This window comes from Brassica napus, chromosome A9 (assembly GCF_020379485.1).
Source record: "Brassica napus cultivar Da-Ae chromosome A9, Da-Ae, whole genome shotgun sequence".
Taxonomy (NCBI): domain Eukaryota; kingdom Viridiplantae; phylum Streptophyta; class Magnoliopsida; order Brassicales; family Brassicaceae; genus Brassica; species Brassica napus.
In genome coordinates this window covers 25254514-25268145 of record NC_063442.1, presented here as the reverse complement: position 1 = coordinate 25268145, position 13632 = coordinate 25254514, and the positions used below count along the sequence as shown (strand labels likewise).

The following is a 13632-nucleotide window of genomic DNA, read 5'->3' as shown; positions in this document are numbered from 1 at the left end:
TATTTTTCATTTGCTATAGCACCATCGTCGTTGCTTCTCATGAAGTTAGATACATATCACAAGTTGTCAAGCGCACATCATTACAAAGGAAAAGCTGGAACACGATATTGAATGACAGGGTTCAGTGTTGATTCGATCCTACGTGCATTTAATTGACTTCTATTCGTAATTCCCTTATAGATCTAAATTGACTATTCTTTTATAGAAACGTATATTTTTAGTTTTATTAAAATTAATGCTATCTTCACCTAGTGAAAACATAAATGCAAACTGACAAAAAAAATGAGGGAAATTTGCCAAAACTAACCCACAACTTGATTTTAACTCCAAACTTATACCCAAACTTGAATCAAATGTAAAACTAACCTAAAAGCCTTGTGAAATTACAGCTCAATCCCTTGTGACCAAACAAAAAAACAGAAGCTATTTTTGCGAATATAGCCCTAGTAAGTCGTCTGAGTCATCTGAGATGTTGAAAGTCGTCTGGACAACTTCAAAGTTAGTCTTCTGGTGTAGCTGATCTTAAAAATAATTTATAAATTTTTTAAAAAATATTTTGATAAGCGAAAAATTAAAATCATGTCATTATAAACGGTTTAAAGTGATATAAATTAAAATATAACAATATTGAATTGTTTTCAACATAGATGAGTGTAGGTAGTGAATCATGGTATTCTTTGGTCTAGGGTTTGGCAACATATGTTGTAGTATTGTATGTATTCTTAAGGTTAGATTTTGGAAAGCTTGAATGCTTTTTTGAAAAATTAACTTTTTACCTATACGTGTTTATTTTTGTGTATAATAAACACTTTTGAAGTTTAATTTGATTTTATGAAGTGTTTAGTTAGTTAATTAAGTTTAGGAGTTATGTTTAGGGTCTAGACGACTTACATTTCAGTCGTCTGGTGAAGAAATTAAAACAGACGACTTACATGTAAGGCGTCCAAATATTCCCGCCTAAAATTAAAAAAAAATTATTTTCCCGCTTAAATAATTTATACCATACAACTTACTTGTAAGTCGTCTGGAAAGTCTTCTATTTTAGTTTTCCGCTAAAAATATTTTAATTTCCCGCTAAAAATATTAAATTCTTCTAGACGACTTACAAGTAAGTCGTCTAGGAAGTCGTCTGAATCAAAAATATTTCACCTAATTGGATTTTTTGTCTCCCTATATAAAGAAAAATTTACACATTATCTCTTCTCCTCTCAAATGGCTGCAACAAAAATGTAATTTTCATCATTCTAAAACTCTTCAACCTCTCTCTAATCTCTTTGACTTGAAAACACCAAGCTTTATATGAATTTTTCAGTTTTGTGTCATGTATTTCTTACTAATCTATCTCTTTTGCAGGTTTTTAATCAGATGGTACTCATCTTCCCCTAATTTAAAAGTAGATCTATTAATTTTAGATATGTATTTTTGTGTGTTCTATAAAGGTAGATTTATCTAATTTTCCACTCATTTTCTCTATTTTTAAGTCATTTGAACGTTTTTGGATGTGCAGGTTTTTCAGATCTGGATTTGAAGTCGTCTGACGAAGTCTCCCTTTCATAATAGACCTGAGCGTTTTGGTAAGTTTTTATGTCTTATTTTTTCTTCATTTGGTAACTTCTGGACTTCCTCGAACTCGTCTGACGAAGTCTCCCTTTCATAATAGATCTGAGCGTTTTGGTAAGTTTTTATGTCTTATTTTTCTTCATTTGGTAACTTCTTGTTGTATAAAGTTCTTACTTTTTTCTCAAACTAAAAATCTCCAAACCCACTCTAATTTCTTTGACTTGAAAACACCAAACTTTATATGAATTTTTCAGTTTTGTCTCATGTTTTTCTTACTAATCTATCTTTTTTGCAAGTTATTAATCAGATGGTACTCATCTTCCACTAATTTAAAGGTAGATCTATTATTTTTAGATATGTATTTTTGTGTGTTCTATAAAGGTAGATTTATCTAATCTTCCACTTATTTTTTCTGTTTTTAAGTCATTTGAACGTTTTTAGATATGCAGGTTTTTCAGATCTGGATTTGATATGCAGGTTTTTCAGATTTGGAAGACTTCTGGGACGACTTACCTGTTATTCGTCTCAAAGTCGTCTGGAAGTCGTCTGGACTTCTTGGAAGTCTTCTGACAAAGTCTTCCTAAAAGTCGTCTAACAAAGTCGTCTGGACTTCCTGTAAAGTCGTCTGAAAGTCGTCTAGACTTCCTAAAAGTCTTCTGACAAAGTCGTCTGGACTTCCTAAAAGTCGTTTGGACTTCTTGGAGGTCTTCTGACAAAGTCTTCTTCCCTATCAAGTGGAGTCCAAGCTTGTCTTTATAGAGGAATGATCTATAATAGTTTTGTTTGTGATCTGTTTTGTGAATTGCATGTCTACTCTTTTAGTTGTGAATTTTTTGTAAAATCAGTAATAATTTACAAATCAATGAAATAATAGACTTCAGTAGCCTTTTTCTTATCTTTGGATCTCTCATATGCAATAATAAACTCCAATGGCCTTTTTCTCATCTTAATAAACAGGAATGTTGGTAGCTTCATATTGATACAACATTTTAAGAAGCATTTTAACCCTTTTTCCAACTCATAACAATAATCATCATTATTGTCTATAACAATAATACTTAAAAGATGGAAACAAACAATAGTAACTAGTCAAAGCATATCATATTTTTTATAAGTTTGCGTTGAAAAACTTAGTCAAATTTAGTAAAACAAAGGGAGAGAACATATTTTGTAAATATGAGTTTTACATATCTTGAAGTTACTTATCACTCTTAAAAATACAAGTTATTCAAAAACTAACGTAGAAGACTTAAAAACTAGCGGAGAAGACTTACATAGAAGTCTTCTCGGATCAGTTAGAAACTTTAATTAACGTAAATGTTGGTAACCTCATAAATATCACCAATTAAGTTATAAATTTCATTCAGTAGCCCAGATATTCATTAATAAACATGAATTAACAAGAAAATGTTAAAAAATTCTTTATAGTTTTAGAGAAAATACAAGTTTATTAAACATTGACGCAGACGACATCCACGGAGGTCATCTAGTAGACATCCAGGGAAGTCGTCCATTTAGGTCGACGCGGACAACTTCAATCTAAGTATTCCAGATGATTAAAATATAAGTCGTCTGGTCAACGCAGAGGTTATTTTTACAATTGACTTTGAAATATGTTATTTGAGACGACTGAAAAATAAGTCGTCTACTTTTGTTTGGTTAAAAAAAACTCCAAAAAAGCTAGACGACTTACATTTCAGTCGTCATAGGTAAGCTTTGCATTTGACTGGATTATTTTAGAAGTTTGACTTTCCTGGACGACACATTTCAGTAGTCTCGTGAAAATTAAAATATCAATATTTTTTTTAAAACTAGACGACTTACAATTAAGTCGTCATAGGTTAGTTTTGCAATTGAAAAAAAAAACTTCAATATTTAATTATATATAGACGACTTACAATTCAGTCGTTCATGATTTACGAGGTTTGACCAGAATCTCGGAATAAAATCATGGACGACTTACATGTAAGTCGTCGGACGGATGACTGAATTATAAGTCGTCTGGGTATAATTAAATATTGAAGTTTTTTTTCAATTGCAAAACTAACCTATAACGACTTAATTGTAAGTCGTATAGTGTTAATAAAATATTGATATTTTAATTTTCACCAGACGAATGAAATGTAAGTCGTCCAGGAAAAATCAAACTTCCGAAATAATCCAGTCAAATGCAAAACTAACCTATGACCACTGAAATGTAAGTCGTCTAGGTTCTTTGGAGATTTTTTTGTAACCAAACAAAATCAGACGACTTAACTTTCAGTCGTCTCAGAAAACAGATTTCAAAGTCAATTGCAAAAATAATCTATGCGTTGACCAGACGACTTTGAGGTAAGTCGTCTACTGCCAGACGACTTTCCATGTAAGTCGTCTGACGAACAGATCTGGAAAAAAATTTGATTTCATACCTTAAATTAGTGAGATAACTTCCTTAGCACACATAAAGCTTCTCCAAGCACACCGAATCTCAAACGAAAGTGACCCACCCATAATCGTTAGCTTCTATGACTTTATGAACCATAAAAAATGTAAAATCAAAATCTTAGGTTTTTTTAGCTCAGTGTGGAGAGAAATTGAGAGATATGTTGTGTTTAGTTCATAAGAATGGAAAAAGAAGAAGGGTAACTCGATTTTGGGAGCATTAAGAGCTTCAAATTGGTTGTTCTTGGTGGTTAGGGTATTGATGACAATGACAATCTTGTAATTACTAGAAGATGATGAGGGTAAGAGAATAAAAATGTCATTTTCGAAAGAAAAAAAATTGATGGTATTTTCGTGAATTATATGAACTTGTGGGGTGAATAGGGCAAAACCAATTTTCAAAAAAAAAGGAGGTTAATTTTGTGTTTGACTTTAAGTTATAGGTCAATTCTGCAAAAAGCCCAAAAATAAAAACATAAATAGAAAAAAAAAATTTATCTTCTTAAGGTGTTGGGTAGCCATTCAGATTTATTCAAGTTAAAAATTTTGGAGTAAAGATTTCAGTTTCATTCGCTTTTTTAATAAATTTTGGTTTATTAAGGTTTAAAAATTTTGGAATAAATATTTCAGCTTCATTCGCTTTTTTTTTTTTATAAATTTTGGTTTCAGTTCGTTTCAGATCTTTTAAGTTCAGTTCAGATTCAAAAAATTGGTTTAAATTAATTTTAAAAGTTTACAATTCATCATATGCTTTAAATTTAAAATTTCTCAAAAAAAAAAATCCTTACCTATATAAATTTGAATAATGTATGCCAAATTACTTACCTTAAGATATAAATTTGTTTGGATTGAATATTTGGATAGATAATCAATCTATATTTCAACTATTTGTGGTGTTTTGAGTATTTTTTAAGCTATTTTGTACATTCATTTTTAACTATATGTATATACTTTCAAGTATTTGGACAATGTCAAAATATCTTATATATTTTGAATATTTTTATATATCCTAAATTTTAAAATAATCAATATACTTAGGTTTATAAATCTATTTCAGATACAAACAGGTATCCGAAATATTTTAGTTAGAATCAGGTTCGTTTTCGATTTTCTAGATACCAAAATTTTGAAACCGTTTGAATATTTAACCAATTTTGGTACAGTTCAATACTATTTTTTCCGAATCGGATTAGATACGTTCTTCGGATTTACATATTTTTCCCAGCCTTATCATATTATTTTACGTATCCTATATTTTTCAATCTTATCTGATTGCTATAATTATTTTTTTTCCATTTATAACCATTGTTGATTTCTCACTTATCCAAACTTTTTTCTACATATCAAAATCTAGACTTGATTACACTGAATACTAAAAAATCTATAAATTTATTATGAATTATAATAACTTTAAAAAAGAAATCAGTTTTTGATGGTAACAAATTGGGGGTAATAATGTGGAAAGTATAGCATGTCAAAAGAATAGTAGGCTAAAATCAAACTCAGTTATCCAGAAAAGTCTATTGATAAGAAGATTGAATGCTAAAATCTAGAATAAGAAAACCCACTTGGTAATTGAATAAAGTTTATCGACGTGGGAATTAGCTGGCAAAGAATATAATTTGGTCAAAAAAACGTGGAATGTTAAAAAATGGCCAATAAAAACCAGTTATCTAATTTTTTTTTTTTCTTAGAATTGCCGTAGTACGAAACAAAGAGGTACGTTTCTCTCTTCCTCAGCTTCTCCGTCCCTTTCGTCATTCCTCAGTTTCATCGATCTCCTTTTTCTGTTTTTTCTTCCTTTCGCACTTGTGTTTATAATCAATTGTATCGGATTATTGTTCAATACTATTTTTCCCTGCCAGAACAAGGAGAGATTTGTTCGGAGGGAAAGATAGAATTTGGATAATTCTTTTTGTTTTAATATGTTTTTGATTTACTGATTCCCTCCGATAACATCGCATGGAAAAGAAATTACGAAAAAAATTAAATAAATTGCGTTGACTTTATATTTGGTGGTTAAAGTTTGACTCGGTCAACGGAGTTTTAGGGCTGTGTTTGAAGGTTTAAGTTATACGCTTGGTTTGTTAGTGATTGATTCGTTAACATATGTTCTGTCTTAAGCTTCTATGTAATTTCTTCATTTCTATTGGTCAAGACTTTCTTTCAAGTTAGCTTTGGGTTTTGAATTGTCGTGTAATGTATATTGTGTTTCTGTTACATTGATAAGTATGTGTTTGGTTTCTATGCTAAAAAAAAATATGCAGAAAGCGTGTGAAGGCATTGATTGTTTGATGGAACAACCGAGTAACGATATCTCTCAAGAAGAAGCACGTGAGTCTCTCATTGCCATCTCCTACACTTCACCTGAAGAGGAGCAAGAGTCTATAACGTCCTCAGATGTGAAACCTGTCGTCACTACTACAACAAACGGAGTCGTCACTAAAAGAAACTCTGAAGATGCGGAAAAGCTCAGATCAGAGCTGATTTCTATCTCCTACGACGAGTCACCTTCACCCTCACCAGCTGCAGCTGTCTGATAGGAGTAACTGTACAGATCAAAGTCTTTTCCTTTCTCATGCAGACGACTTTGGTTTTGTTTGAAAGTTAGACCCTCTTCAACTATATATGATTGAAAATTGACGAAACTTTTTCTTCTCTGTGTTATTCTTAGTTAAAGCTCTCTTGAGACCCATCGAATGATTTTTAACCAAAACAGTATTACAGAGATACAAATTTGATACAGAGGTAGGAAACATTGAGAAGTAGTGAAAAGATTGAAACATTTAGCATGGGTCCTCTCTTGTTTTGCTTTTTGTTTAGGACATACTGGGAAAGACGAAGAAACCCTAGTGAGCAGCGTCTTCCTCTTCGCAGAACTTGGTGTATTCCTTTGGACCCATCAAGGATTCCAGCTCTGCGGGGTTGCTTGGTTTCACCTTTATCATCCAACCATCTTCGTAAGGGCTTGAGTTAATCTACTCAAATGAAAAACCAACAAATAAGTTTTGATACGCACCACACCACACACTTGGTTTAACTGTTCAGATGAAAAGAAAAACTTACCAAGCCAGGTGAATCAGCGAGCTTTGTGTTAACCTCGATGACTTCACCAGAGATTGGAGATATAATCTCACTTGTTGCCTTCACACTCTCCACTGCTCCAAAGTTTTTTTCTTTGGTCACTGAACTTTTTTCTTCAGGCAGCTCCACAAACACAACTTCTCCTAAATGATCCTGCACATCATCAAGCATTTTTATATAACCTCTACTTTTCAGAGAGTAATCTGATCTAAACAAGTTCTCTGATGAGCTCTGGTTTTTGTTACCTGGGCATGGTCACTGATGCCAATAGTAGCCACTGAGCCTTCATGTTTCACCCACTCATGTGAATTTGCATACTTAAGTCCTTCCAACACTTCAAACCCAAAACACTTTTAAGATAATTAAAGAGTCCTAAAACAAGAGCAATGCAACACACAAGTTGTGTACAAGGATGACGATGTTGTTGTTTTTCTTACCTGAGGAGAAGCATCTGGAGATGGAGAAAGCTGGAAGGAGATGAGATCTGGATGCAGAAGAAGAGAGCTTGAGAGCGTTTGCTGTAGAGGAAGCCCACATTCTCAGTGCCATTTGTTTCTGTTTGCTTTCTTTCTTTTGCTTTGTTCTGTTTTCTTTCTCAAAGGGAAGTGGGAAGATGGTAAAGAGAGCTCTTAGTGGACTTTGTTAACTTTAGTGCTTTCTATCTTTAGATGTATGGCAGAAAACAAAGGCCTCATCTTAATGTCATCGTCAGGAAATAATGTGACCCAAACCTTCCCCACAATTCAGAAGGTTTCGACTATAGTCCTTTTGGAGGGGAAATGTTTAAAAAGGAACAACTAATTGGGTTTATTGTATCAATATTGGATCTTGTTGGCGTTTTTAGAAAATTAATACATGACATTATATGTTTGGATTGAAAGTTGAAACAGATAAAAACTAGATTAGACCTCAAGCCTCTCCGTATACCAACTCTGTGTTTTAGATTTGGAAAAAAATCCTTCTACTTTTTGCTCAATTACTTGTAGCAGAAGGAAAAGAAAATAAACCAAGACTCAGATTTGTATTTTCTTGTATCAGGTACTGTATAAGTTTCATTAGTGTACTTATTACTTGTTTAGGTTTTGAATTTTGATCCATCTTCTTTTGGTTACTAAGAAGTTATGTTCCATTGGATCTACATGTTTTCAGTTCAAACTCAGTTATATGCTAGTGGTTTCTATTATGTGTTATCAGAGCAGAATATTTTTGTTTATAAATTAATCTGATTGGAATAAAGTTGGACATGTTTTTCATGATGTTAATTACTCTTGCATTAGTCAACTTTTTGACATGTGTTCCATGATGTTTTGTAAACTAGTAATTGCTTTTCACTTTTCAAAAATCATGTCATTGATCATCTTTGTCTTACCCATAGCTGCAGTTGTAGGAAGAAAATGTCTTACCGATCGACCTCTCTCGTGAAGGGTCTCAGTAGAATCACTGCCACGTTTCGAATTTAGAATCTGATGTACAATTTTCAAGCCTAAACTCGTGACGGCTATCCACATCGATGTGACTACGCGGTTGGGCAGGTGATGGATGCAATGCACACTCCGGTCTACTTTGAGACATACGATGTAAAGGGAAATATGAATCATATGCCGTGGAAAGTGGTGGACTCAATACGGAAGAACAAAGTCTGCTTGAATGGCAGACTCAAGACTTTCTTATGTGGTACTTCAAAGAATGGGCTTAACCTCTTTGTTGATATGCCTTGAATCTAGATGTTACATCACATACATCATATCGACTCGGTTGCATCAAGTTATTATGGATGTTACATTTGATCGTGGGTTTAGGCCCATGAGTCCATAAAGTCTAGGGTTTTAGATACATGATTCTACTATATATATATCTTGTATTCAAAGTAATCCTAAACTTGCACTTTATAAGCTCAATATCGCCTACAATAATAAGATCTCTCTTTGCCCGTGGACGTAGCCTTAGGGGTGAACCACATTAAGTATATATGTCGTAGTTACATCACTTTTATTCATTAGTTTTCCGCATCTGTTCCTTCTCACATCCGTCACAACAAATTGGTATCAGAGCCAGGTTAGGGGTTGGTGATCTGGTGAAAAGATGTTTGGAATAATCGCGAAGATTGACAAGTTTGGTGGCAGAAATAGTTTCAGTCTTTGGCATATATAAATTCAGGCGTTGATGAATCAATAAGGCATCTGGGAACCATGTCAGAGAAGAAATCTAAAACAGCTGATTTGGAGGCTCTGGAAGAGAAGGCATTTTCAACAATTTTGTTGTGTCTGGCAAACGAGATTATCATCGAAGTGTCGGATGAGAAAACGGCTGCTAATTTGTGGTAGAAGTTGAAGGATTTGTACATGAAAAAGTTTCTAACGAATAAGGTACTTCTGAAGCAACGCCTCTATGCCATGCGTATGCAAGAAGGTATTGAGCTTCGCGACCATCTTGGCAAGTTACATTCGATATTACTGAAGCTGAGTAACATTGATGTTAAGGTGGAAGATGAAGACGCGGCACTAATCATGTTGGTATCTCTGCCGAACTCCTTCGAGAACTTTGTGCAATCATTCATTGTTGGAAAAGATACAGTGAAACTGGAAGAAGTTAGGTCGGCGCTTCATAGTCAAAAATTGCGCCATAAGACATCAAACTCAGGGACAGACAATCAAGCATCGAAATTGTTTGTCAGTGGTGTGAAGGGACATGGGAACATAAGTACTTCAAAAGATAAGAAGTCGTTTCCAAGGGGTCCTAAACCATCTGATATTTGCAACTACTGCAAAGAGAAGGGACATTGGAAGTTAGATTATCCCAAGATGAAGGAGCAGCAGTTTGGATCTGTTGCAGTAGCCGAGGATGAAACCAAGTATGACAACGACATTGCTCTTGTTGTGCACGGACACACACACTCTTTTGATGTGTGAAATTTTGATACGAGAGCATCCTACCATATGACACCGAGGAAAGAGTGGTTTCTGAGTAAACATAGGTACTTGACATCAAGATTAAGATGGCAAACAATTTGTCTGCAAGATTGATGGGATCGGCTCAATCAAGCTCATGACACATGATGGTAAATTCTGAACATTGAGAAAAGTTAGGCATGTTCCATCAATTACGAAGAATTTGATATCCGTGAGTCTTCTGGACAGTAGAGGGTTCAAATATTCGGGTGGCAATGGAGTTTTGAATGTCTATAGGGGTTCAGATGTGATTCTGAATGGTTTCATGAACGGTAAAACGGTGACCGGTTCAGCAAATGTCGCATCGCCAGAGATCCCAGAGGAAGATATGACTAAGCTATGACATATGAGGCTTAAACATATGGGTGATCATGGGATGCACTATTTGTATAAGCAAGATCTGCTTCGTTGTGTATTGGTTTAGAGTTCTGCTCGGAAGAGTTCAAATAGTCTTGTAAGAATGCAACAACTGCCAAGCATCTTACATATAAAGGAACACCACAGCGGGATGGTGTTACAAAACAGATAACCAAGATAATGCTAGAGAGAGTAATGTGCATGCTCTCGAGTGTTGGTTTAGAGAAGCGGTTTTGGACTAAAGCAATTAACACGGCTTCCTACTTAATAAATATCGGTCCCCACACAAGAATCGAGTGCATGATACCTTCTGAGTGTGGTCAGGTAGATCTACTGAATATTTACTTTTAAAATTGTTTATGGAGTATGTGGGAACCGAAATTCGCACTGTCGATTTCCGTTTAAATAAGGAAACTAGGAAAACCCTAATTTCTCAGAGGTCCCGGATCTCTGCGAGAGCCAACGACAAGTGATCGAATATATGCGGAAATCATGAAAAGATAACAAACGAGTTTAGAGAAAACAGTAGATCTTATTTCGAGTCCGCGTAAGAGCGTTGCGATCATAAAAAGGGATCATAAAAGCTTTGGCCGCAAAGGCTGTCAGCGAGTTACTTAGTTCTAGCAGCCTAAAAGCTCAAACCTATATGAGTCGCAGCTCGATAACAAAAGACGAAAAAGATAAATAAAAGGTTTTTGATTGATTTCGGACTGAACCTTGTTAAAGGCTGCCTACGTACCCCTTTCGAGGATCAAGCCGAACGTAGTTCAATTGATAGAGCTGGACAAGAGATCGAACTGCCTGGGCGAGTTCGTCTAGTAATTGAGTGCCAGTCATAGAAACCGAACTTGTCGAGAATAAAGCCTAAAGTTTCTAAGTGCAGAGAATTCCGAGTCTAAAAAGCTCTCTCCCTCTTGCTCCTCGCCTAGGACTCCTTATATACTAGCTCCAAGGTCGGTTTACGCTTTTACTCTTCTGTCCTTAAGCCGTCATAGCATAAAAATGGAGATATTCTATTTTTCCCGATCTTCACAATTATCTTCAAAACTTCTGTATTTATCCGCGGAAACTTGACATTTATCCTTCCTTGTGGACCAAGCGTAAACCAGGCTGTGGTTTACGGGCTTTTGGTTAGGAAAATCATAGGATGGGCCTCGAGTCGTGTTTTGGGTCCCTTTGGGCCGTCTTCCGACTCGACACGTTTACTACGAGTTTTCCGCGGTTTCTAATCCGCGAAGTTTGATCGATGAATTAGAATGGCGGGAAACATGGACTGAGCTTGCTACGGTCTTCGGGAGATAGCATTCGAAGGTTTTGACGAGAATGCAAGAACTGGTGTCGTATTGACGTTCGGAAAGGTTCAATCGCTACACAACGACCGAACTTTGGCTCGAGTCCGGTCGCTTCATAGCGACCGAGCGGGACGAGCCCTCGGTCGCTACGTAGCGACCGAGCTTTGGCCCAAGCTCGGTCGCTACGTAGCGACCGAGCGGGACGATCGCTCGGTCGCTACGTAGCGATCGAGCTTGGCTGAGCTCGGTCACTACGTAGCGACCGAGCTTGGCTGAGCTCAGTCACTACGTAGCGACCGAGCGGGACGATCGCTCGGTCGCTACGTAGCGACCGAGTTTTGGCTCGAGCTCGGTCGCTACGTAGAGCGACCGAGCGGGACGATCGCTCGGTCGCTACGTAGCGACCGAGCTTGGCTCGGACTCGGTCGCTACGTAGCGAACGAGCGAGATGGATGCTTGGTCGCTACGTAGCGACAGAGCGAGATGAACGCTCGGTCGCTACGTAGCGACCGAGCTTGGCTTGAGCTCGGTCGCTACGTAGCGACCGAGCGAGACGGATGCTCGGTCGCTACGTAGCGACCGAGCGAGACGGATGCTCGGTCGCTACGTAGCGACCGAGCTTGGCTCGTGCTCGGTTGCTATGTAGCGACTGAGCAGGACGGACGCTCGGTCGCTACGTAGCGACTGAGCTTGGCTCGAGCTTGGTCGCTACGTAGCGACCGAGCTGTGTGCATGCTTGGTCGCCGCGTATCGATCGAGCTTGGCTTGTCCGCGGTCTGATTTCCATACTCGAGCTTGTCCGCGGCCTATTTGGATACATGTCCGTTGCCTTCGGAAAATCGGTATTTAGTGGTACGATTGAGATTTGAACGATATTTTACTGCAAGGCTGTTCGTAAAGATATCTTTACGAAGATTACTTTTCGTAAAAACGGTTATGCTGACTTTTACGGACTTTCAGGCATTGATCTTGTCGTGACCGATTTTGACCCCAACAGAGTACGTAATGGAGTCAAGGGATACATGATCTGGTCTCCAACAGAAAAACAAGTGATTCTAAAAGGGAATGTTGTCTTCGATGAAACATGTATGGTTAGAAGCTCAGGGTCCAGTTTTGAAGCAGAAAAAACGTAGCACTGATAAACTGGTGGAGCTGCAAGATGATCGTGAAGTGATCGATGTGCATGAACACACAGAAAATCAAGAGGAACGTGTAAGAAAAAGTTCAGTTGGAGTCTACGTAGACTCAACCGCCGGATGTTACAGAGCATAACATTGCAAAGGATCGACCTAGAAGGGTTGATGTCAAGCCACCAGAGAGATATCGCTTTGACGATATGGTGGTTATGCACTTCGGGTTGCAGAGAAAGTGGATGTGTCATCTACTTACATAGAAGCTGTTTCTAGTCCTGAGTCAGAGAAACAACATGTTGCAAAGTCATCAGAAGAATCATACTTGGGATCTGGTCACATTACCATCAGGGAGAAGGGATGTTACATGCAAGTGGGTCTTCAAGATTAAGGGTGGAGCATCACTGACAAAATAAGTTAAGTATAAAGCTCAGATTGTTGCAAGAGGTTTCAGTCAGGGAGAGAGAATAGACTACAATGAGATATTCTCATCGGTGGTCAGACATACTTCAATCAGAGTGTTGCTAGCGCTGGTAGCATGCACGTCAGGAATTGGAGCTTGAGCAATTTGATGTGAAGACAGTGTTTCTTCAGGGAGAGCTAGAGGAGATATACATGACTCAGCCAGATGGTTGTCAAGTTTCCAGAAAAGATGTTTATGTGTGTACGATTCAGAAGTCACTTTGTGGTTTTAATCAATCTTCCAGACAATGGTACAAGAGATTCGACAGCTATATAATCAAGTTTGGCTACATCAGAAGTCCTTGTGATTGGTGAGTCAACATGTGTAAGTTGAAGGACGTGACGTTCATCTGTTTGGTACTCTACGTGGATGACATG

At 36.9% G+C, this 13632-nt stretch overlaps 1 protein-coding gene and 1 long non-coding RNA gene across 2 annotated transcripts; one reads left to right on the top strand and one right to left on the bottom strand.

Moving 5' to 3' along the window:
• Positions 1-5676: 5676 nt before the first annotated feature.
• On the top strand, positions 5677-6641 carry LOC106436239. The gene is made up of 2 exons (XR_007315999.1): positions 5677-5700; positions 6249-6641. It is a non-coding gene; the product is annotated as an uncharacterized LOC106436239 (long non-coding RNA).
• A 25-nt stretch (positions 6642-6666) lies between these two features.
• On the bottom strand, positions 6667-7908 carry LOC106436238 (glycine cleavage system H protein 3, mitochondrial-like). Its single transcript, XM_013877198.3, has 4 exons — positions 7503-7908; positions 7311-7399; positions 7048-7218; positions 6667-6959 (listed from the first exon to the last, which is right to left on the bottom strand). The coding sequence occupies exons 1-4, from the start codon at positions 7612-7614 to the stop codon at positions 6831-6833; spliced, it is 501 nt and encodes a 166-aa protein (XP_013732652.1). The 5' UTR covers positions 7615-7908; the 3' UTR covers positions 6667-6830.
• Positions 7909-13632: the final 5724 nt, after the last annotated feature.

Excerpts from the sequence above, each read along its gene's own strand:
- LOC106436238 (XM_013877198.3), bottom strand. The coding sequence starts at position 7,614 with ATGGCACTGAGAATGTGGGCTTCCTCTACAGCAAACGCTCTCAAGCTC. Across the intron at positions 7,400-7,502 it reads CTCCAGATGCTTCTCCTCAG|TGTTGGAAGGACTTAAGTAT; the intron begins GTAAGAAAAACA and ends TTGGGTTTGAAG. Across the intron at positions 7,219-7,310 it reads GCATCAGTGACCATGCCCAG|GATCATTTAGGAGAAGTTGT; the intron begins GTAACAAAAACC and ends GATGATGTGCAG.